Source organism: Pinus tabuliformis, chromosome 5_2 (assembly GCF_031772625.1).
Source record: "Pinus tabuliformis cultivar Carrire ecotype Pingquan chromosome 5_2, CPIR1, whole genome shotgun sequence".
NCBI lineage: Eukaryota > Viridiplantae > Streptophyta > Pinopsida > Pinales > Pinaceae > Pinus > Pinus tabuliformis.
Window position 1 is genome coordinate 240777969 of NC_142306.1, and position 26541 is coordinate 240804509.

Consider the following 26541-nt stretch of genomic DNA (forward strand, 5'->3'; position numbering starts at 1 on the left):
CCCAATAATTATGGGATAAAGATAGGCCTTCACTTCCACTTTAAATTAATGAGAAACATTCTAAATCCATGATAATATGTGGTGCAAGAAGTGTGTCCTTATGACTAACATCCTTCTTTGCGCTCATAGACAATCAAAAAACATGGGATAGGCGCATTTATATCACCCCATTTTTCTAGATAATTTTTCCTTAAGTTTTTTTATGATGTGGTTCACAGGTGGCCGTTACATCCATGGGAAAATCTGGGCAGAACAACCCCAAGAGAATCTTTTAAAGCTCGTTGGTGAGATTAGTAGGGCCTAACCCCAAGGGCGTCGAGGAGAATTGACCCTGTGACCTCCCGATCGGCGAGGCACTTAACAACGAAGACTCGACCAATTAAGCTAACCCTTGGAGCTTTCCTTAAGTTAATAGACACATTGTCAAAATTAAAATTCCAACTTTATGGCAAAACTTTATCTTTTGAATTTTGGGAAATTTTAAAACAATCCCAATTAAAATTTTTCAATTTTTTAAAGAAAATATAAATCTTTGACTCTCTTTTAAAAATAAGTACTAGGTGGAAATGGGGCGATTTGAGTACCCCGTAATCGACGGTCCCGAGCGATAATGCGTGGTGTCCAGCGTGGCAAGAACCGTGTCCTGGATGACCAGCGTCCTTCCCTATACATACCTGTCAGTCTATATTTCGCTAAAGGGACAAGTATCAAAGCATTGAAGGTTGCAAGGGACAGACGAGGCTCTTGCCGAGACTGCCGTTGGAGGAAAGAGGCACAGACAAAAGCCGAGGAGACGAGGAGACGAGAATGGCAGGCGCCAAAGGTGGATCGTCACTCCTCAAATTTGTACCCATAAGGATTCGACCGCAGCCCTCAGACATCACAGCCGCTGCTATGTGGGGAGTTGCTGCCGGCACCGCCGCTCTCTGGATGATTCAGGTATTCCTTTTTATTCTTTTCACGAGGGTTTCTTTAGCTTCAGAACATGCGCCCTTTAACACCTAGGGTTTATGTAGGCGCTAGGGTTAGAGTCTGTCCAATGGCTTAGTCTCTTTGAGACTGGATACATGTACATTTTTTCGTTGATTACACTTATTCATTGATTTTGACCTTTCAGTCTCAAGTCTGCAGTTATGATTGTAGACACCGATACCATTGTGTTATGATGGTATTCTTTCCGAGTGCTCGTCTGATCCATGGAAGTTGAACACATTGCATATTGTAGGATATTTTCTAATTTTTAAAATTCCTATTGTTGAGAATTTATACTGGTAGATCTGCAGACGGAAACCCATTAAAAGGCGTCTTCGCAGACATCCATCCCCAAGCCTAATCGAGCCAATAATTATTGACTTATATTCTTCTATAGACCTTATAGCGGGGCTCCTCTTCTCCTTTTCTCTCTTTTTAGTGCATTTACTGGTTCCCTTTGTTTTTAGTTGGCGGGGGGATGGTCAAGGCCGGGGGGTGCTGCGAGGAAAGTGATTTGCAATTTTGGAGAGTGCATTGGTTCATCCGGAGTACTATGAACACGATCGTAAGCTGATATCTCGTGGTGAGTAAAAAGTCTCAAGTGGTCTGTGCAGACCACAGAAGCCACTTTGAGATTGTGGTTGCCTATTAAGCACGTGTTACATTTGAGTTTTGAACATTTGATCAATATTGTTTGCAACCTTGTGTTTTTAATTCAAACTAGATAGATTTATCTGGAACGGGCTTGATATAGAATGGGCAGATAAACTATCTTGGACCACTGCGTCACCCAAGTGTGCTCCCACGTTTCCCACCCTTCCAGGAGGGGATGTTTTTCCATGTCACCCCTCCTGGAATGTTTTTCCATGTCACCCTTTTGGGGAAATGTGGAGAAATGTTTCCCAATGTGGGGACACATTTCCTCAAATGGAGGATTCCTTGGTGCCTCCTAGAAAGGTGTGCATTTACGCATTGCCCATAAAATGGGTGCTTCTGGGCATCTCCCTGGAAAAGGGGTGCTCAATGACAGATTAAGTTGTGACCATTGTTCTCAAAGTGGAGAAGCAATCTCATCTCTCCATCTCCTTTGGAGATTAGGTCAGTCGTTGTAGGAAGAGGAAATCGAGTTGTTGAGGGGGCGTTCAATTTGGCACAAAAGAGATTGAGCATTCAACTAAAGATCTGAGGGTCGAACTGACAACAAATAGGAACAATGCATAGGAGGATTTAAGAGAAGCTAACAGGGCAAAAATATTAGGCCGTACAACCACGAATTTGCAGGGCCGAACAAGCTGAATTTGTTGGATCATACAGTTGGGCCATACATCAATTTCTTTGGGCTGCATGAGTTGTTTTGGGTAGGGCTGTATAGGGAAAATATTGAGTTTTTTGTTGCTGTAATTTTTCTGGGAAAATTCCCTTGTTGTAACTACCATATTTCAGAAATTGAATAAAGCCCAAGTTTGCTGGTAAACTCCACATTGGAGTTTCTAGGGTAAAAATGTGTCCTATCGCTTATGTGATTGGTTTCATTGTTTTAAAGACTAGGTTAAGAACCCAACATGCTTGGTGTATAAATATCATATTTGAATTTTCTTTTTTGTTTTGAACATATTTTATTATGCACTAAATCTGAATTTGGATTCAAAAGAAACTAACATAGAGAAGTGGTGAAAGAGGAAATCCTTGACGGAGACCTTGAGATGCTTAAAAAAAGCCCATTGAGTGACCATTTAATAACAACGAGATCCAAGGGGAATTGATGCAAGTTGAGATCCAAGCTACAAACTCAACACACAAGCCAAACTTATGAAGGACATCACAAAGGAAGTTATGCTTGACCTTGAGATGCTTAGAAAAACTTGTTGAGTGACCATTTAATAACAACGAGATCCAAGGGGAATTGATGCAAGCTGAGATCCAAGCTACAAACTCAACACACAAGCCAAACTTATGAAGGACAGTTATGCTTGACCTTGAGATGCTTAGAAAAACTTGTTGAGTGACCATTTAATAACAACGAGATCGAAGGGGAATTGATGCAAGCTGAGATCCAAGCTACAAACTCAACACACAAGCCAAACTTATGAAGTACATCACAAAGGAAGTTATGCTTGACTTTGTTGAATGCATTGGTCATATCATTTCTTTCTCCCTCAAAACTTACTAGAATGGATTGCCTCTTGAACCAAAATAATATTATTTATGATTTGTCTTTTATGAATGAATCTTGCTTGGTTCTCTGAAATTAGATTGGAAGGAATGGGCTTTATTATGTTTGCAATGTTTTTTGTTATGATTTTGTAAGAGATATTGCATAATGAGATGGGCCAAAATCTATCAAGCAGTGGTTGACCTCCTTCAGAATTAGAGCCAAAAACGCTAAGTTTATTCCTCCTTCATTCATTGAGTATTTTTGGACATATGCTATCATTCTAATTAGGTCCTTCTTAATGGTGTTCCAACAAAATTTGTAAAAGTGTGTAAAGAATTTGTTTGGTCTAGGTGCTTTGTCTGAGTCAAAAGAATTTAGAGCCTTCCATACATTTTTCTCTGATGTTGTTCTAATCCATTGCCCATTTTCTTCTTGGCTTAGTAGATTGGGGATATGTTCCAACATATTGTCTCTTGCCTCCTTGTTCCATGGTGTTTGCTCTTGATATAGGTTAGCAAAGTGTTTGACAACCTCCTTTTTTATATATGCACATAGGAAGACAGAGTCTCCCCTTTAGCAGTAGAAATTTTGTTGACATTGTTTTTTCATATTCATCACTTGGTTTTCATGTGGAAGAATGTTGTATTTCTATCCCTTGGTTTCGACCAAATACTTCTTGGTTCAAGTCTCCATACATCCTCTTTATTTCTTAGTTTTGTTTGTAGTTTTTGAAATATAAATTGTTTCTTTATCAATTTGCTTTCAGTAGATGATTATTGTTCCATAATTTCTTGACCTTTAAAGATTTGATGGCTTCCTTGCCTTTCTTTGGTGTAACTTTTTAGAGCCTATTTTACCTTTTTAATCTTCTATTTTCATATATAAATTAGCGATCTTACTATCCATTGATTCCAACTCCGTGATACCAATTTAATGAAGTTAGTGCTCTGCATCCAGAGAGGGTTGTATTGGAAAGGAATGGGGGGCTATAGTTCTCAGAATGAGTGAAAGATATGGATATAGGTTTATGATTAGACTTTGACCATGGAATGATTTGAGAAAAGGGAGAGATTTCTTCATCTTAAAGAGAGATACACACAAGAAATCTATCTAGTCTCGCCGCTATGTGTCCAAGACCTATTCTTTTGTTTGACCAAGTATATTTTCCTTTTATAGATTTCATGGTCAACCAAGTTAAGAGAGGATATAAGGTCTTTTAGGTTCTCCTTGAATGGATCCCTAATCAGAAAGCCACCTTTCTTTTCCTAGGTAGTGTTAAAATCTCTTGCAAAAATGTTGTTGGCCTCTTAGATGGAGCCCTTTAAGTTTGATAGAGTGCTCCAACATGCAATTTTCTCATGATATATGTTTGGCATGTATATACTTACAAAATTGCTTGTCTTACTTGACAAGATATGGAGAAGGCAAACTGCAATCCAATGCATTGAAGTTAACCCTTGCAAAAGTAAGAAATGAGTTGATGATCACATTTTAAAAATTCCTCCTGATGCTCCCTTGGAAATAATTACTTTTGCTTCATTGTTGTGCCATATTTTCCTACATTTTTGGAGGATTGTTTTCTCCTCCATCTAAGTCTCCTAAATCAGAAGAATTTGAGGGTTTTTCTCTTAATAAGTCCTTTACTTGTTCCACCTGTCTTCACTCACCAAATCTTTGCAATTCCAAGAGATGACTTTCATCATTCACTGGTTGTTTTTGGAGCTTCCCCCCATGGAAGGAATTGTGTTACCCTTTGAATTCCTAGTGTTTCTATTATAACAACCTTCTATTGTATATTAGCTACCCATTCCTTTGCCTTGATCTACTCATTCTTCCCTTTTATCTTTATTTTGGTTTCTCCCTTGTTTTTTGATCGATTTGTTGATTGCGGTATCCTTGGTAGCTTCATCCTCTGATTAGTTGTCTATTGGGTAGGGCTTTGGCAATACCATACTTATGCTAGCTCTAGGAGTCCCTATGTTCTTGGAAGTTGCTAGACTTGCTTCTCGAGAAGGGAGAAAAAAAGTCCCCGAATTTTGAAGAGGAGCATCTTCCAATGGTGGCATTTATTCCAATTTGTTACCTTCAATATTTCCTAGGATATTATCCTCATGCATTTTATATTGATTAAATGTTTCAAACTTATTGTTAAGGGGACGTGGGGGCAATTTTTGTTGGAATGGTAGCGGAGGATTATGTTGGGAGGATGACGAGATGGAAGAGAGGGGTAGGGAAGATGGTTGCTAGCGTTTTTGCGGTATTTCTTGTCTTTGTTTCTTCCTTTTGGCTATTTTCATGGATCTCTTTGTTTTGCTTATGCCTCTTCCATGACCTTTTTTGGGCAGTCTTGAGAAAAATGGTCGTATTCATGGAAAGTCTTGTACTTGAAGGGAATTTGATCAAAATCTTCTTGTTGAAGGAAAGACTAGTTGTCTAAGGAGAGTTGAATAGCTTAAGGGAGACCATTTTCCAAATCCACTTCAACACAGATTCTTGTGCATGCAAACATTCCATCTCTAGGCTCAACTCTATGTACTTTGCCCCAAGGCATTTCTTATTTTCCTAAATATATCTTCATTCCAATAGTGGAGTGGGAAATGGGGGAGTTTCACCCATGTTTGGATTGTTAGTGGAATGTCGTTTTTTGGTTTGAAGTTTAGGTTCCAACTGTTTAGATATAAACCTTGAGCCCCCATGAAGTATGGGTTGCTTCTAAATATGAGATTCCTGTTCTTTTTCTCTTTGAATAGGAAGGTGAAGAAGCTTTTGCCACAAAAGGATAATAATATTTTTCCCTTAATTAGTGGCTTCTAGTTTTTTTCAATCCACGAGGCTAGAGAACGGGGAGATGGGCAAATACCTGTAAGTTGACCAATAATCCCCTTTCAATGGGACGAAGAGCCATCACACGAAACTGAGAGGGGATAATGAGTTTTGGGATTTCATTGAGTTTGTTCGCAAACTTGGATGGCAGGGGCTTTTTGGGCCTAACTTGGGCCACAACTGGAGCGTTAAAGGTTGCTATGTTCGAAGGAGGATGACCTTTGTTGGAGGACAAATTCATCTTTGATGCTAAGCAGACAACGAGTGAGGGTTCACAGGAATAGAACTAGAGCTAGGGTTTTTTGATTAATTAACTCCCTCCCTACCCACAAATTTTCAGAAGGGGGAAAAAGAAATCAATATTTTAATTGTTTTCATAACTAAGAAGGCTTTCTATTTCTATGTGGTTCACAGACCTTTGAGATTGATGATTGCTGTGCCCACGAAATATTTGTACCAAGCAGATCCACCCAAAGGGATCACTTCTTGCCAGCTCAACCATGGAGCCTAAACCTGAGAATGTGGAGAGAGTTTATCCTGTGACCTCTCAATAGCAAAGGTGCTATAATGATGGGTACTCGACCAATTGAGCTAACCCTTAGAGCTACTAAGAATGCTTTCTTAATAATACAAGAAATTAAATTTTGAACAAAAATCATGTTTATAACATTTACAAATTTGAATGTAGTACTATTTTACTATTTACTATTTACATTACACAATGATGAATTTGCGTCGGATGAATTGTGATTGTTGGGATTTTATTATTTTTTATATTTTTAGAGATGGGGACCCCTATGCGAGGGACCTCAAGGACCCTCCCCTAGGTCTCCCCTAAATTCCTTGAAAATTCAAGGGTGCTTTCACAATTCCCCTATGTGCATTTCCTCGTTCTCACAATCGCTTGTCCTGGAAACTTGGTGGAACATTGTCTTGGACCATTAATGCTAGAATTTGGAAGTGAACGACAATGAATTTGATCAATTGGCATACATAAATGTAAGCATCTAGTCTTGTTTCTTTTGTTATCTAGCAAGTTTATTCAAATGTGTCAAAGAAACAAAGCTTATATATATATATTTATATATCTATCTCTCCACAACACACACACACATGCACATTGCATTTCCCCATTTCCTAATTTTTGAGGGGTCACATTTCTAGTGTGTTCTCATCTCCTCATATCATGCAGCTTAGGGAAGAAGCTAATCCTCCTTTCAGAAGCAAGGAACAACAACATTATCATTGCTTGTTAAAGAATGTCCTCAAGAGAATGGTCTAGATTGATAGGGCTTGGTTGAGTAGTCCTGAGTGGCATCAAAATATTCTCAATAATAGTTGAAGAGGAAGCACTCCCAATGACCAAGGTTTGTGAATGCCTGATAGAATTGAGGAAGCTGGTAACACACCATGAACTAGTCCACTAGAATGGGTCAAATGCTAAGGAATTCCCATGTTTATAGTCTACATTTCAAAACATGGGCAATACTTTTGTAATTTAGGTGAGGGGGAAGTCTTTGGTGGGTCTACGTTGCCATCTTGAGTATCCACATAGCTTTAAGCTTCTTCATTCTATTAGTATTCACGATACAAAAGAGATAGGTAATCCCATTTGTTGGAATATGAAATATTTGAAGCGAATGATGCTTAAAATTAACAACCTCTTTGAGATAAGGCAATATATTGTTGACCTAAATAACATGACACAACAACATGGGACACAAAGGACATGTAGATACAAATATTTGACACGAGACGTGTAGATAAATGTGTTGCATTTTACACACACACGTGCGCAAAAATGAAATATAGACAAAGATCCAAATCTTTTAGAAACTAGAACATTTACAAATATTGATACAACTAGTTACTACATTAATGATGATCAAACACACAAGATACTAGATTAGGAGTTAGAATTGTAAACTATGGTTTTTCATTAAGCCATTTGATGTCATCAAAATGAAAACGTATTACATAGATATTGAGTCACTTATGTTGTAAGTGGGAATGCTAATGGTAAATACAAAATAAGGTAGATACTAGAATTGTAGATTGATGAATCTCTTAGCTTGTCACTGTAAGTAGTCCTCTTGCATGTCAGAATCATTAGAATCACCACCATTACCACTACTCTCTTCTCTAACCTCCCCCTTTTCATCCCCCATATACAATCCAAGGTATACATTTATTGGCAGGGGAATGATCCCTCAAGAGGATCATTGTCATCAAAAGTGATTGTCACTGACTAGTTCATTAAGATTTAAGTTAGCTAAAGGCCATCTCAACATTGTTGTCCAAATCCATATAATCGGGAAACACATCCCAAGTTTTTGCCTTCGTCAAGAAAAAATGTGTTTTAAGAGTTCCACGGGGGGTCTTTTCATGCCTTGGTGTTGGAGGTGCAAGTACACATCTCGGGCATTTGTTTAGCATGTGTCCTAGTGTATCATGTGTCAAACATGTTGGATATAGACATGGCCCCCCTAAGGGATGCTTCTAGTTACTTAGATTTTGATTGTGATTTCTGAATAAGACAATTAAACCTCCTATAGAGTCTTTGAAGAGGCAATAATATATCCCCTGATCTTATTATACGTTGAGTATATGAAGATAAAATATTCCTTGTTCACCACCTGCTATAAAGAGAAAAGATTGTAGTGCGTTCCTCACCTTGAACATATGCTGGTTAATCTCTACTCTTGTCTAGTGGGAGCATACCCTAATATGGCGAAGAGGGAAACTGAGCCCATGTGACCAAAGGTGCTGAATGTAGTTAGGATGAATGATGAGACCATCAGATAATTGAAAGGCCGAAAGTAGAAGGCCAACTTTGTATTTAGAGGCTTAGTGCAATCCAAAATGTTTGGATGGAGCTCTTGTAGGTGTTATCTTTAATAATGGCCTTAACCTCTTGCTTAAGGAGGAGGAGATGAGTGGGAGGAGGGTATAACCTCTTGCTTAAGGAGGAGGAGATGAGTGGGAGGAGGGTATGGAGAGAGTCTGTATGGAGAGAGCTAAGAGACCTTTAAAATTAATGAAGTCTCTAATGTAGTTGGGCCAACAATGCTAGCCCCTTTGAGGAACATAGATATAAGAAGGGATACCTATGTCACCTAGTAGTAGTATTTGACATCCTACTTAGCTTGTGAAGATAAATGTTGCTTCTAAAAGTGTTCTCAAGTCAAAGGCCACAAGCCCCAAGCCCTTCTTTCCAATATACGAGTAGATCATAGGAATATTTGGTAGTGACCTTGGCAATAGTAGAAAAATGGTGAATTTTCTATGCAATACAAATATAGTGTGTTAAACTTTATTAGAATATACCTCATGTATTTGATACATGTTGACCCATAAACCTAAACAATAGCCCAAAATGTAATCATAAACTAAGTAATCAAATTTTCAAGGAAAATATTATATTTTCTGATTTATTGGGCATTCCTGAGGCTGCAATTCTTCTAAAATTTAGAGCAAAATACATATTTTCATATCTATGAGGTGTATATTTCCATACTAGAGCTATACTGGATTTTTTTACCAGCCTAGATCCATCTTAATTTTGGATCTACCAAGCTCTGAGAGGGATCAAGTCGATTCAAGATGGATCTAGGCTAGTAGTCTTCCATTCCATAATGGATTTCCGCAATCCTTTAAATAGGCTTCATCATAACAAATACCCCACGGGTTGTCAAAACCTGAAGCCCAAAAACCGCCAATGGAAGATTATTAATTTTAGTTTTTTATTTTATTTTTATTTGACTGAGTCAAAATTTTTAGATAACATAATATAACATAACAGGACATTACAACATCTCTTCCATACTTGGGTTGGAGAGCGCCTCTCGACGTATTATGTTTTTTTTGGTTTTTGTTTGGTAAGGTACTTTTAATTTTTCATAGCCAAATTGTATTCAAATTTGTATTTGTATTTGAATCTTGTTACAGTGGAGTAGAATACTTGTATCACACAATGCATTGAAGCATAATGGTTTCAACTCTCAAGATTAACCCACTCTTCGTGTTAAAGAGTAGTTCCTCAAATACTTGACTGTAAAGAACTATGGGTTTCAGGATGGAATCAAAGAACTTTATTTTTGACAGAATGTCTTGAAAATGAAATTGAAAATTCAAAATGTTGAAGGAAAAGTATTATCAACTAAGTTGGAGACTGAGGTGGGTTGAGTGAAGTTTTGAGATTTATTTGTTGGAGCATTGTGTAAATATAACTTCTAGAGACAGATTGAGGCAACTTCATGTCTAGTAAGTCTCAACTATCAAGTTGTAGATAGGTTTTTTTGAATTTTTCTGACCATTTGGAATGTTTTGCAACTTTTGTCATTTTAGGCATTTTTCTTTTTCCCTTTTTTAATCTTCAATCTAATTTTTTCCAAGGAAAACCTCTTCATGGAAAGCCAAAGGAATGCTCTTCCACATTAGTTGTTGGATCCTCAGTAAACCCATCAGAATAGACTAATGCACCAAACCCAGGGGGATTTGAATTGGGTGCCTGTCGGCATGGAACTAGCGAAATATTTAGTAATATTAGTGACAACTACTTGAGCTAACCCCTTGATCTAATCTTCAATGCTCTTACATCTTCCTAGCACAATAATAAAAATGGAGGAAGACTCTTACTCTGTCATTTCTAGATTAAGATTACCACAAGAAATCTGCAGGACAGTTTCCCTAAACTCCTTAGTCAATATGTTAAGAAAGACACAAAGGAAAAAAAATAAAAGAATTGGTTGCTCAATCTTTCTGATAAATCTTGTTTTGGCGAATATTCCACAGGGATGCATCCCCCGTTTGGGGTGTGTGCTCCCCATGTTTCCCACGCTCTTGGAATGGGGGGACACTTGGGGAAACATTTCCCCATGTCCCCCTTTTGGGGAAACTTAGGGAGACACATGGGGAAATGTTTCCCTAGAAGGGGTGCTTGTGGGTGCCCTGCCCCCCCCAACCCTGAATTTTGTTTGAAAACAATAATTTATGTGTTGGGAGTCCCTTAATTTTTTTTTCCATTCTTTTACTTAAATTTTTAATATTACCATTAATTGACTCAGGATGTTTGAGAGTGGCTCTGACCTCATTGAATTTCATACGAAGAAAATATAATTTTAGATCTTTTTCAAAATTTAGCAGACTTAACAATTTTCCAGATTTCAAGATTCGGGGGTTTGCAATGTTTTCATTGGATTCTATCATGTATGAAGGTATGGAACTAGCATTTAATCAAGGGCACGAAGCCCTCTATGTACCTCGATATTGGTGGCATTGATCATTGAAATCCTTTCTAGGACTCTAGTAAAATTGTACCCATCACTCAAATAAAATCTTGACTTGACATGTTAAGCTTTTTCTATCTCATATTAATGCTTAGAGAGTGATATTGATGATGAAGACCCCAATATATGCCATGATTTGATGATATGTAGGTATTTGTTGTAGCATGATTTTTTTGGACCATAGAGGCCATTTAGAGCCTCTTTGTGCTTATTTTTGGTTATATGCACCCTTGTTATATATACGAGGAACTTTGCCTATTTGTGTATAATGGTTTCAACTCTGGATGCACATGAATATTTACATTTTATTTTTTATTTTTCAAAATTTGAATATTTATGTTTTTTTTTCCAGTTCCTAGTTTTTGGGGTCAACTGGTTTAATCAGCAGTCCAGTTCTGATAACATTGGTTCATTGTCTATTGTTCATTTTTAGTTTTAACTTTTGAGTCTTGATTGTAGATACTGATCAGTGATAACCTTAGACCAAGTCTTTGACTCATAATTTTTTACTATCTTTGAGTTTGAGCTATTTCAATTTACTATTTTTCTTTTCAGATTTATCTACTATACTATTTTGCTTAGTACTGGTCAGATTTTAGAATAATGAATGATGAATTTAAATCAATGTATACAATATTTTACTATTTCTATTTCATTGAATCATTTATGATGTATGAACCAATGTATTTCATTATTGAATTTGAATCATGTTTATAGTTAATACACACATACCCCGGTGTCCCCCAGCCCCTTGAATTTCCCTAAATTTTGGGGATGCTCCTGTTGCTGCCTGCAAGCTATTTTTCCTTTGCAGGACTTTTGTCAAACACTTGGTCAAACTATGATTTCTGTCTCCAATAAAAACTTTCCCAAATAATGCATTTAAACAAAACACATACAATTTGATTTTTATGAGCAGAAACACAAATGACTAAAATCTGATCTTTAGCAGTGGAAATAAACAGTAAGCATCACACATTTGGCACAAGTATTTTGGGCCAAGCCCTTGGAAAAATTCTGAAGGGAAAACCACTGAGAAGAAGAATTTTTATTAATAATCTCACAGAGAAATTCCAAGTATACAACTGATCAAAATTTCCAGCAAATAATAGGCAAAATTGTTCCCTCACACACATGTATGGACCCTTGATTTGTGTGCTGAACATCGGCATTAAATGCAGTATGGGCCAGCCATTTTATGCTTGGAAAACTATGCCCTGTGCATTAATTGCTGTATGGCCTGCTGCAGTACAGCCTTCTGTACCTGCAATAAATGCTGAAAATTTCTTTGCGATGCATGCTCAATTTCTGGCTGCATAATGCCTTGGGATTTGTGCCCTTCCCAAGCTGCTTCTTCTACTTTCTCCTCAGCGTTTCTCTTTCTTCTCAAAAAGTGTGCCTCTTCCACTCCCTTTCCTCCTTTATTTCTTTTTAATGACCAAAATCTGTAAACGCACATCTCAATGGCTGAGATTAAAATCTCACCATCTCAAGATCAATGGTCATGATGTAATTTCACATTGGGCTCACTTAAATCACTGAAGTGACCCAACTTTATAAAGTGACACTCACTTTATAAAAAGTCACTTTTTAGTCATTAAATATAAGAAGTCACTTTCTAACTTTATAAAACCACTTTATAAAGTAAAGTGCCTAGAGAGTGAAATATGCTGTCACTTCTGCATGCTAGGCACTGCCAATGCAGAAGTACCTCCCTAGCTACAAAAACTAACAGCTCTCACACATTCGTCTTGTGTATCTCCCTGTTCTTGCATCCCCCCACCCTGCAAACTGGTGGAACATTGGTTTTGGCAGTCATACTCAAGTTCACCAACATCTTTTGGACATTATTGGTAATGGGGCTAGGCCTTATTAAATTGCATTTTGGAAATTGAAAATATAAAATGACTAGGCTTCTTTTTCAATTGCTTATGCTAAGAAACCCTACACTTTAGTTTCCCCTCAATTTCCAATGAGTCTGTTGATTGATGAAAAAGGGTATCTTCTAGTATAGAGAAGTCTTCAGATCCAAATGTGTTACACGCATAGAATACAATGTAGGGAGGAGACAGATGAACCAATTTTTTGAGTTAATATTAAAGAATGCCTAGTACAATTATTGTTAATGTTTTTCATTGTCCTTATTATAAGGTGGTGGCCAATAAAATCATTGCTGCTGGGCCTGAATATTTATCTCGAACTTATAATAGATAAGGAATAACAATGTCATACTAGGGGTGCCAAAGATGGAAGGGCTAATAAAAGACCTTAAAAGACTTGCATGATGTTGAGAAATGGCAACAAGAAATTCCAGTTTAATTTGTCCTTGAATTAAACTGAGAATTAAAATCGAATTCTATTCTCATAGCAACTTGTAATTAAGTATAATTAATTTAATTAGCTTAATAATTTTGAGTTGGCAGTCTTTCTGTAGTCATGTATATGTTCTCCCTAAATTTTAGGGGTCCAATATGAGTTTAAATTGAGTTGTAATTAGATAACTCAATTTACTGAGTTATGGTCAGTTAAATTAGTTCTAACTATTTGTGGAACTAATAGAGGACTAACAATCAGTTGGTGCACTGGTGCATCCACAAGTGTTACTCCAGTGAACTGAAGATTCCCTCGTGAGAAACTCATGCATGTCAGTTTAGAGAAAGACCTAGTTGAGACTAGAGTGCAGGGACAATGTACTATCAGTTGTATGATTTACTGAGTTGTAAATATCATACTATCAGTGGTATGATTTACTGAGTTGTAAACATGCATGCAATCAGAGAAGGACCTATGTTTGGATTGCGCAGTTTTGAAGCATGAATTCCTTTTAAATACGAGCTATTCATCTTAGGAATTGCGAAGGAAAATAGGGGCTTGGCATGCAGTGGAAATTGGCTAATAGCGGGCTTGCGAGGTAGAGAGTTGAGCATACTTGTGCGGAATTGTTTTTGTGAGAACAAACTTTGTATCTTCACTAATATTTCTGATTAAGGCAATACAGATAGGCGAGGTTTTGAGCTGTGGCTTTCCCCAGAAAAACTTATTGTGTTATGTGTCATTTATTTGTCTTCTTCTTGTTCATATTGTTTTCATTGATCTATTGGCTTCCACTGGTTGAAATTAGAAGCAGATTTTTGTCCTGTGCTTTAATGAATTGCATGAGCTTGTGAATCTAGAAGAAATTTCTACACTAGTACAAGGTGCCGTGTAATATTATCATGAATGGCTGGATATTTAGTATTTACCCCAGGTTAAAATATATCATGAACAAGAATGTTAGACAAAGGGGTCTTAAAAGTTCCACGTTTGATGGAAGACCTTAAACAAGCTCAAGTGAGTAGAGGGTGTTTTATTATAATGGACAGTTGGATGGATATCAGGCAAAGGTGCCTAATAATAATTATCTCGAGATCTGAGAAGGGTATAATACTTTTTGATAGCAATGATTAAGGTGGTAAGATGAGAGACTATCTTTTGATTATTAGGTGTTGGAGGACACAATCTGTTGTCAGTAGTGATTGGTCTAAATTAGAGTTCAAACAACACAAAGAAGAGGGTATGATTCTGGACAATGATTGGTGGGATGATTGCAAAAATATACTATGGTATTTTGGGCCCCATTAGTTCAATGACAAGTTTTTGTTTGTACTGGGGCTAACCATTTCAGTTCTTGGCAGTGGATGCTAAAAGGACCAGACAAATATTTATATACCCGCTGAAGACAGTGTGGTTGCCACCAAGAAAAAGTATATTATTTGTGGAGGGAAGAATCACCAGTCTTGAGAGGAATGAAAAGCAAGAGAAACAGAGCAAACTGAAGATACTGATGATACATGATATAATCAGATTGCTCTTCTAAGGAACTGTCAACAGTCATGTACCTGTTGTTTACTGAGAGGCCTTGATGGATGGAATGTTCTCTCATAAAGAACTGCCAAGAGCATATGTTGCTCCAAGACTCTGCAGCTTCAAAGTGATTTACCAGCTGCATTTTAGTTAAAAAAAGCAACTATTATAATATTGATATCTTGATTCTTAAATCCACAATGAAAGGAATTGGCTTGGCTTTGTTTACCTGAAATTGAATATCTTGTGTTCAAGATAGGAGATTTAATTTTGTTGACATTATTGGATACTGACTTTTGCTCAGAGAGGAATTGATGAACTTGGGTTGACCTCAACTCTTGAACTTGTATGCATGCATCTGTGAATTTTGAATGCAGGCATGCTAAATTGAGCAACACTGTCATTGTGTTGTTAATTGTATTAAGTGATTTATTAACTACAAATACATGTTAATGTCACAGATACCAACTTTTTGTCTTTAGTAATTGATAGAGTATAATTATTGCTTATTTTGATAAAGGGATTATAATTGACTTGCTTATTTAAATTTTGCAGCCATTTGACTGGATTAAAGAGCAGCTTACTGCCAAACCAGAGGACGAAGAGAAAGCATAGAATAGTTTTCTACTCCATAGAGGATTGTAATAATGAAGAACTTCAGAAACAATCATTTTGTTTCTTTTCTTGCCTAGCTTTCTTCTGAATAATTAGACGAATTTCTTATGGAAACCTGCAACTATTGTTGAGCATTTCTAGTGCCATCCATATGTTTAATTTCAGCGTCACGGAAATCTGTTTTCTCCAAACTATTGAGCAATGGCATAGTTTGAGATGAATAAGTTGTAACTTAATTTTCTGCCTTCTGGGTGCAATTTTGCTGAATATCATAGAAATTCTTTTAAGTGTTCAATCTTCTTCCCTTCTGTGGATCAAAATTTCTGAGGTTGATGTTTTTTGATGTCATCTGTGTTTTTGTAGGTAGTTTTATTTCTGTGCTAATTAACGCTGTTGTCAAAGTTCTACTAAGATGTCCGTCTGCAGCTTTTGAGGTTAACTATAGTACATTTCGTAACTGCCTTGTTTAAACTCTGATGTGTAAGTTATAATTATAACCTTTTGGCATCTCTGCATATTACAGTTGCTTAATAGCTTTGAAAACATCGTCCTATAGATCTTATCAATTTAGTAGTTATTAGTAATTACTATTGTGTGAATCATTGATCATTGATAAGTATATTGAAAGTTCATAGCTCTTTTGATGTTTTGGCTATTGCGAGGCATCTGCCATTAAGATGGATCCACCATAAAGTATCCATAAAGTATCTGCTTTAAAACTTTTAATATCAAATCATGCAAAATAGTTTCTAGGACTCCACACAATTGGATAGAGGCTCGGGAGAAATATTACATAGTATAATCGTACATAGTATAATCATATATGTGGTGATCCGAACATATCGTTCCTTGTATTGTGATTTTGAATTGAGTTTCCAGCTGCACTTCCCAGGTAAGTGAGTACTTACTGCCGTTTGTAAAGTTTGTACTTCGCTTTTTTGGCATGTTTGTGGATTGGTTATTATCTTCTTGTTCTTGTCTCCACGTTCTACCCAATAATGACAAGCAAGAAATTGATTATACCACTTGTCCTCTGGACTTCCTTGTAATGGAAAAGAGTGAAAAAAGCATATCACTTACCCTGCACGTTGTTAATGATGTGAAGATGTAAGTATTCTGACCCGTTGAAGATTTATCTAGCTTGAAAATAACCATAGTATACTGTTGTTTTCCTACTATTTGCTCAGCTATCCTCACCATTATTCATTTATTTCCAACTAGGGTATTCCTTTCAGATTTATTATTACTTGTCTTTTCTTTTATTGTTTGAAGCCTCATGTATTTTGTTCGTTCTACACTTTCTTAATCATCCCCTTACTGTTGTTGAGAAATCTAGGGCATAGCAATTAGGTGATTTCTCTTGTAATGATAATTGTTTGAGAATGTTTTTTACTTCTTTAGATTAAGATCTTTTCTTTACTTAGATTATTAGTGTTCTTCTTCATGAAACAGTTACCAATGCATAAACAATAAAGAGACAAGAGACACAGAATATAAGTGATCAGCTAGGGCCAAAACCTCTCCAACTTGAGAGGAAAACCCAATTACATTCTTTTTCTTATAGAGACTTCAATTGACGAATACCAAGACTATGACTAAGACCCTTGACACAACAACCTCTCCAAGACCAAGTCACAAGTTCCTTCTTCATTGCTTCTCTCTAAAACCCTTGACACAACAACCTTTCCAAAACCAAGTCACAAGTTCCTTCTTCATTGCTTCTCCCTCTTGCCCAAGTCAACACAAGTCAAACTGCCTTCATGCACTGCTAATCTCGGCTACTCTGATGTTTCGGCCTTCCTCCACAGATCTGCAATTTCGGCTACCTGAAATCTTTGCAAAGACACACATGTGGGCTGAATTATGACCTCCTTGGTGTGCTTCTCCTTTGCTTATCATGAGGGCTATTCCTTGTTATTTCAGTTGACAATAATGATGGTGTGGAGACCTTTTACCTGAATTTTTCAAGGGCTGATGTAACCCTACTGTAGAGACCCTAGTTTTTGCCACATGTGTGAAGAGACTAGCCCAAAACAATGCCAAACAACTTCAGATTCGGTTCCTCCTTTCTTTGCTTGATGATGACCTCTTCCTCTAGTGATTCTAGCACTTCTTTATTGGTCTTATGCTTGACCAAAATTCTTGTCTCCAAATGAAGGCCGAGTTGCCTATATATATTGTGGTCAGTGAATCCAAAATAAGCTGACTTGAACTGGTGCCTAGGCATACATGTCCTACTAGAAACATCTTTAGGCCAACTTCAAGGTGACCTCGTGACATGGTCTTGGAGGGTTCACAAATTTTCTTTTACATTGAAATAGATGCCCAAATGGGTCTTTCATCTTTTGACATTGACTCAATAGGCTTTATGACATGACGACAAATCTTGAAAGCTCACAATGGGAGCCTTAAATAGGAATAAAATACCTTGAGCACGAAACCCATGACTGAAGCATTACAAAAATAAATTTATTTTTTTCTTTACATCAATTACATAAAATCATAATTACGTATGTCATTATGAAAATTGAACCTAATTAGACTTTTTAACACTCCCTCTTAACTAGGGATGTATTCATAATACATACAAGGTACTTGGACATTTTCAATATGAAGAATTCTCATAAGAGTCAAATTGGTAACCCATCTGTATAATATCAACCAACATTGTTACATAGCAAGGTCTTGACTAACATCTCTATCTCTCCACAAGATTAGAGCTCAATCTTGGTGAGACCAATGATGTATAGACACCCTCATCACTGTCTCTCTTGGAACATACCCTACCTGGTTTTTCAGATTATGTTCCACCAAGATTATTCTTATTTTGGATTCCCAGTGCTCAAAGAATATCAATCCTCTACGACTACTATTTTCCTGGATGCCCTAAATCATCCTCAAAGAGTATCAGATGCTAAATGTTTACCTAATCCTCTATTCTATCTTCCCAAGTGAAGACATGAATGATGTGTCTCTCTCCCTCAACTTAGTGAGGACACACCCATTCTACTGAAGGAATGTACCCTTTCCTATAAAGGAATGTACCCAAGTTCCCTCTTGACCAGGGATTTGACCAAGCTCCCTCTTGATCAGGGACTTGCTTCCAACAACTTTTCAAGTGGAGACCATGGGACAACCAGGTGCTTGTAGAACTCTTTCCTTTGATGTCATGAATTTCTTCTTTGTCATAGGGTCTACATCTTTTAGGACTTCTTCATAGGGCACAAACCATCCATCACTTTCATCAACGAGTTAGTCATGTCATCATTCCTTTCATTGGAAAGTGATCCATCAATTCATATTTGGCCTTCTTTCATGCCATGCTACCTTCTTCATGCCATGTTTTTTTAAGGATCTTTCATCCAGCTACATGGTTATCAGTGGTGGAAGATATCAAAAAGCATCCAAATATTATTCAAAAAATAGGAAATGAATCATTAAATCAAGATTACCTTTGTGATGGTATTTCATCATGACATCTTCTAGTTTGCATCGGCATCCTGCATACACATTGACACATCTCCAAAAGATATATATTGTCAAGTGTCTCCATCTTTTTCCAGACTTCATCAAAGTCTTCATCTCTTTCATGGAGATGTTCTAGTCAAATCTTTCAGTCTTGGATGTTGATTGCCTCTCCCATATTTGCAAATTTCGTGATCTCTTTCTTTCTTCACACATTTTTTGCCAAGAACTTCCAATTAGAGTTCTTCCAATTATTGTCAACCATTATGTCGATTTAATCTAGTCGATGTGCGACCCATGCCTACCTGCGTCCTTTCAAAGGAAGAGATCCTTCCTTTTGATCACACTCTAAAGGTAGAGCATTCATTCATGTCCTTGCAACCATATGACATGACTCTAATTTATCAAATACAAGCATGCATACCTCATTTTTCTTTTAGGTTACCTAGATGTCCTTCAACAACTTCCTTGATTGAAATAATTTCAATTCCTTGACCTGCTTCACTTCTTTTGTCATCATACCATCATCCCATGAATTCTCACAAGATAGAATTCTTGATGAAACCCTTGCTTCCTTTTGATTGGTGAACCTTTCGATGATTTTCCAATAGAGAATCTTGAGTATCCTCATCTAACAAATGTTCCCTTTTGACTGATATATGATGAGCTTTGTGCTAGATGACTTCTTCTTTTCCCATAAGTGCCACTTATGCTTCTAATGAGGTTACCAAGAGCTATATCCTTCCATAGGTGACTACCATAAATTTCTATTTTAGTTATTTCTCTCTATGATCACAAGCTCTTGCTTTTAATGCTTCTATGATGCCATGATGTATCCTATCATGTTCCTTAGTGATTCATGATAGCCGTATCTTACAACAAAAAACTTGAAAAGAACTAGGTGATGAAGACTATCTCAATCATAGTAGGGATCTTTTACTTCCTCTTTCTTGGACTTCTTCTTTTCAACTTCCTCCACTTCTTCGGTGATATGGGCTTCTTCTCTTCCCTTTTTGTTATTGTCCTTCTTCAACTTAGGACAATCTCTCTTGTAATGCCTATATTCTTGACATCCATAGCATTGAATCTTAGCCATGTTCTTCTTCTTTTTCTGGGGACCAAACTTTTCGAATCTTCCATTTTTTGTCATTGTGGCATATGCTTGATTTTGTTCACTTGATCCTACATCAGTTTTTGCCTTCAGTCTGGTTTCTTCAATTTTACATAGAGACCATAGATCTTGGAATGGAGTGGCTTCTTTCTTCCCATAAATACTTGAAGTAAAGTTATCCAATTCCTCTGGTAGTGCTTTTAGTACTACAATGGTCATTTCTTATCAGACATTATTTCACCCAGATCTTGTAGTTGATCTCTTATTTCAGATATCCTCATAAAGTATGAGGTTATCCCTTCTTCTTTTGATATCCTTAGCTTGTAGAGTTCTTGCCTTAGGGGGATAACTTCCCTTGCAGTGCTTACGAAATGTTGATTTGGGTAGCATCGGATATGCTCTAGCCACGAAATTTGGTGGAGAGGTTGGGGCACATGAGATCTCCAATACCCAGAAAGGGTTTGGGCAGATTGTGCAGTTCAGGAGATATTAAAATAATTAATATTTTTAATGGAGTCCCTAAGTCTAAACTTAGGGAAAATAAAATATTAACGTGTATTAATATGAAACTGTGTTAGAATGGTCCAAAAGACATGGATCAAGCCAGATCTAATTTTAGCCGTTGATTAGAGACTTAATCTCGGCCGTTGAATCGTCAACAAGAAACTTTTAAGAGGAAGCTTGAGGGTCACTTGGAGAGCACACTAGATGATCAGTGATTCTATTCTCTAGAGTGCGGTTTGCTAAGAGAGATAGAATCAATGATCGGAGAGCAGCTGAGGGGCATTGAGTACAGAAGATAGAGAGGAAGAGATAAGTGTTGCGCAAAGCACCAGAGAGGCAGAGATAAGTGTTGCACAAAGCACCAGAGAGGCCAGCGTAGCTGACGCAGAGGGTCAGAGAGCCGACGTAGGGCCTCCTGGGGCTGACACAGGCCTATATAGGCTGACACAGGGATATATAGGCTGACACAGGGCCAACGCTGGGCAAGGAGACGCTGATACAGTCCAGATAGGTAAACGTTGGGGTTTCTGGGGCAGATTTGAGCTGAGAAACTGTCGGAAGGATTATTTGGGGTTTCAGCTAGGGGATTTGTCAGAAACTGAGAGGTATTACTGCCAATGAAATTCTCTGTTGGGTAGGCCAGTTTTGGCACCCAGATTGTACTCTGATATTGCTTAATAAGAAAACCCTCGGATAACTGCACCGATTTTCCCACATTAGGTTTTTCCGTGGACATTAGTCCAAAAATAACGGTGTCATATGGTGTGTTTGTTTATTTTTCTTTTAGTTGCTGATCTGTAACATGTTTATTTTCAGTATTTGCATTGTAAATAACTTGTTAAGTAAAATAACAAGTAGGTAGGAATAAATCAGATAAAGTGCATGGAGAGTTTCTAACTAAGTAAACTTAGAAACTTCAACACAAAAACAACTCTACCAATTTGTCATATATTATTTTGAAGTGTCGAGTTTAGGTACATAAGGGTTGAGAGGATACTTGATGGATTCTATGAGAATCCTTTGAGCCCTTACTTCCCCTTTCATAAACTTTGCAAGTGCTTGAGCATCTTCTTTCAATGGTTTGGTGATAGAGCCTTTGACATGATCCATTACCTCATTTTCAATGAGATTCAGATCTGTCATCTTCTTCCATGCAAGATTGTTTGAAGACCCAACCAATTTGTTGCTTTCCTTGCAAAAGAACATTTTGACAGATTCATATGTGGACATAAATATACTTACTTGTGAAGATGCTTCTTCCACTTGCTGCCTTCTTGAATTTGATGATAATATAGATGATAGAGAACTTCTCCTTGATGAAGATAGATTTCTTCAAGAGTGATTCTTGACTCCACAAAGGAGATCACTTTAGATCCTTTGCTGGTGATGTCCTTGTTGATGATGATCGATGATGACTTCTTGATGATGTCTTGATGCTTCTTGGATGATCTTCTTCAATGGAACGACCTTGCTTCAACAAGAGGGAGATTGCCTTATAATCTTTTGAAGATGATGACAACGACCTTGATCTTGCTTCTCTAGGATGTATAGTCTTCAAGAAACTTTGATTTGTAGGTCCCTTCAACTTGAGTAGGGTATTTGTGGTCTTTTGAGGATCCCAAGACTTCTTCGTCGATCTAGGGTTTTGACACTTCTTTGTAGGTCTTGACTTTTGCTTTGATATCCTTCGAAATTTGATCTTTGAGTGCTTGTGTGTCCCCTGATGAGATGCCCTTTCCTTGATTTGTCACCTTAGCTCTGATACCATGTTGAGAAATCTAGGGCATAACAATTAGGTGATTTCTCTTGTAATGATAATTGCTTGTGAATGCTTTTTACTTCTTTAGATTAGGATCTTCTCTTTACTTAAATTATTATAGTGTTATTCTTCGTCAAACAACTACCAATGCATAAACAATAAAGAGACGAGACATAGAATATAGGCGATCAACCAAGGCCAAAACTTCTCCAACTTGAGAGGAAAACCCAAACAAATTCTTTTTATAGAGACTCCAATTGATGAATACCAATACCATGACCAAGACCAAGACCAAGACCCTTGACACAACAACCTCTCCAAGACCAAGTCACAAGATCCTTCTTCTCTGCGTCTCCCTCTTGCCCAAGTCAACACAAGTCAAACTGCCTTCATGTACTGCGAATCTTGGCTACTCTGAAGTTTCAGCCTTCCTCCACAGCTCTGCAATTTTGGTTACTTGAAATCTCTGCAAAGACACATGTGGGCTGAATTATGGACCTTCTTGGTCTGCTTTTCCTTTGCTTATCTTGAGGGCTATTCCTTGTTATTTCCGCTGGCAATAATGATGGTGTGGATACCCTTTACTTGAATTTTTCAAGGGCTGATGTAACCCTACTGCGGAAACCCTAGTTTCTGCCACACGTGCGAAGAGATTAGCCCAAACCAGTGCCAAACAACTTCAGATTCGGTTCCTCCTTTCTTTGCTTGATGATGACCTCTTCCTCTAGTGATTCTCGCGCTTCTTTTCTGTTCTTATGCTTGACCAAAATTCTTGTCTCCAAATGAAGGCTGAGCTGCCTATATATAGTGGTTAGTGCATCCAAAATAAGCCGACTTGAACTAGTGCCTAGGCTGACATGTCCTACTAGAAACATCTTTAGGCCGACTTCAAGGTGACCTTGTGACATGGTCTTGGAGGGTTCACAAATTTTCTTTTACAATGAAATACATGCCCAAATGGGTCTTTCATCTTTGACATTGACTCAATAGACTTTATGACATAATGATAAATCCTAAAAGCTCACAATGGGAGCCTTAACTAGAAATCAAATTCCTTGAGCATGAAACCCATGACTCGATCATTACAATTTTTTTTTTACATCAATTACATAAAATCATAATTACACACGTCATTATGAACACCAAACCTAGTTACACTTTTCAATACTTGTTACCTCCATTTTCCTGTACTTTGCATCTTTGAGTATTTGCCCTTGTAGCCGAAATTTGTAAATAGTCTTATATACTGTTCTCGTTAGTAAAATTTGGCTATCAGGTAGGTCTTGTTTGCTCTAGGAGGCTCAAGTGATTTTTTCCTTATAGTGTGTGTACCTAATTATGCGAGGGAAGTGATTTATACCTTATAGTGTGTCCCTAATTATGTGAGGGAATTTCTAATTATGCGAGGGAAGTGACTTATACCTTATAGTGTGTCCCTAATTATGCGAGGGAAGTGATTTCTTCCTTATAGTGTGTCCCTAATTATGTGAGGGCATTTTTAATAGATTCTCTGAGAAATTATGTTCGGGAATTTAAGAATGGATTCTCCCTTGCGAGTTCTTGGAGATACAGGTTCCTGTAACTTGAAATATAAATTTCTATAGCTGGTTGGCTTGTTTCATTCCTTAAACAGGCGTTTGATATTTCTTTGATGTCCTGTGTCTTTTGGCTGTCTTTGATGGCTCGTGGATCTTCCAACAAATATTTATATCCACTATTTGTAGAGGACACCTTTGTTATTAATTGTAACTAAGTAAATTTGTCCTCACAATACTTTTCTTGGCTTTAAAAAGCCGTTCCAAAAAGGATATGCATTGTCTACTATCACATTTTGTGTTTATAATGCCCTGTTGCTCTTCAATTTTTTTTGGGAAATCATACTCATATATTGTTTCATGTCATTGGTACAATTAGTGTGCATACAACATTTGCTAAAATCCATAATGATCCCTTTTAAGAAAAAAGAACATTTAAAAAAATGAAAAACCATTTGTTCGTGCTCTTCCCCATCAACAAATGCAGAAATGACAAAATCCTACAAGCAACTCAAGGGCCTCTTTTGATAAAGCACCAACTTTGGAGTTTAACTCTTGAGCACAAGTAAAGGAGGGAAGCTTCTTGAATATTCTAGAGAATTGGCTGTGGAAAAACGTGAACATTTTAAACTGCAACCTTGTTGGTTGCCGAATTGATTAACGTTTTTGAGTCCCCCATTACTTGTAATATAGTAGTGTTCACATAGTTGTAATTTCAATTTTGTTGTTTGATGGTAGGCATATTTAACCTGCATGTAAAGTGATAGATTAAGAAACAAACCGCTCCAACCCCACACTTTGGAGGATGTCCCTACAAAGCACCATCAAAGTAACCCTAAGGTTTTCTTCGGTCCAATGGTAACATTAGTGACAACCATCTTTTCTTGGGCTTTGGCTCAACCCTAAATTCATTACATAATTTTATCATCAAACCAAGTGTGAGGTCCATGGGGATATGAAAAGAATAGAATATGTTGGAAATTTTGGCCCACCAAATGCTATAAGTTAAGAGGCATGGAAACACTTCAAAAAGTATAGATGATTGTTCCCCTTTCCAAGCTTTCAAACATTCCACCAACTCAGGTTTGCATCTAGGAAGCTTTTGTGCCATCTTCGCAAAAATCTTATTGCAAATCTGCACTGTATATTGACAGGAAATAAAAAGGTGTGATATGTGTTTTCATAATCTTTGCGCAAAGTGCATCTACTTGGGCCAACCCAACCCCTCTTCAATCCATTGTCCCAAGTTAGAAGTTTATTGTTTAAAGCCAACAAAAACACACTTTTACTTTTTAAGGGGGCATGGAGTTTCCACAATGAGCTCCACCACTTGTGAACATGGATTCAATGGAGTCATAACCAAGTTTTGTGGTGAAATCCCCATTTCTTAGATTCTTAGACCATACAAGGTCGTCCTCAATATCTTCTTTTAACCATATGAAATTTGAAATAAGATGTCTTACATATGATTCTAATTCCTCTTCCTCCTGGCTTAAGAGACTCAGAGCTGCAGAGGATTTCCAACTAGCTTGTCCCTATTGTTGTGGATATTGAATCTTGACCTTTGTTAGAATAAAACATCCTTTGCCTGATGCAAGCAAGCAATAAGAGGATTTGACAAACGATACTTGTTCCCAACCTTGACCCAAGGATCTAATCCTAACTTAACCTTTAAGCAACTTCTAATGTGCCATATTTTCCAATCACCAATATGGGAAAATGCTAAAACAGAGGCTTTCCAAACATTTGTACCTTTTGATGATTTGCGAGGTTTCCTAAACTAGTCTTCGGAGCATAAATCTAGACTTATGGGGAAACAAGAAGAAGACATGCTTGGATGTTGATAAGCTCCAACAAAGAATGGGGAATGAAACATGATTTTTCTATGTAATTTACATACTTGTGTTAACGTAACAAGTCAACAATGCCTCTTAAAGCTTTATTCCCCAAACATCTCACCGAAAAAACAAGGATGTCATTCACAAATAAGAGGTGTGAGAGATGTTGATTTTTGGCTACCTCAATTCTTTTGAAGCCTCCCCTTGAATTTGCCTCATGACTTAACTTACTAAGGGCTTCCACTAATAGAAAAAGAAAAGATGACAGACATCCCTACTACAACCCGTGAGATGCCTTGAAGAAAGGGGAAGGAGACCCATTAATAAGGATTGCAGAATAAGTCAGTGGTAAACAACCTATTATCCAGTTCACTGTGGCGAGACCCATACCCAATTTTTATGAGGACTAATCGAAGGAAGTCCAACTGACCTTAATCATAAACATTTGTTATGTCTAGCTTGAGAGCGATTGTTGTTATATTCTAGGTATTAATGGAGTGAGAAACTCCCTGAGCTAATGAGATTTCATTGTGCATCTATCTACCATGCAACAAATTGAATTTCTCTTCATATGTAATGTTTTTACAATATCTTTGATATAATTTTGTGGATTACATTGCAACATGAAATCAC

The 26541-nt window shown here is 37.3% G+C and overlaps 1 protein-coding gene across 1 annotated transcript; it reads left to right on the forward strand.

Annotated features, from left to right (window-relative positions):
* The first annotated feature begins 624 nt into the window (after window positions 1–624).
* On the forward strand, window positions 625–15991 carry LOC149158434 (ubiquinol-cytochrome c reductase complex 6.7 kDa protein-like). Its single transcript, XM_089436215.1, has 2 exons — window positions 625–939; window positions 15637–15991. Exons 1-2 carry the CDS (start codon window positions 808–810, stop codon window positions 15694–15696), a joined length of 192 nt encoding a protein of 63 aa, XP_089292341.1. The 5' UTR covers window positions 625–807; the 3' UTR covers window positions 15697–15991.
* The last annotated feature ends 10550 nt before the right edge of the window (window positions 15992–26541 follow it).

What these genes read in the sequence shown, in the direction of transcription:
- LOC149158434 (XM_089436215.1), top strand. Translation starts at nt 808, where the DNA reads ATGGCAGGCGCCAAAGGTGGATCGTCACTCCTCAAATTTGTACCCATA. An exon ending in CCGCTCTCTGGATGATTCAG is followed by an intron (nt 940 to 15,636) that starts GTATTCCTTTTT and finishes TAAATTTTGCAG; the next exon opens with CCATTTGACTGGATTAAAGA.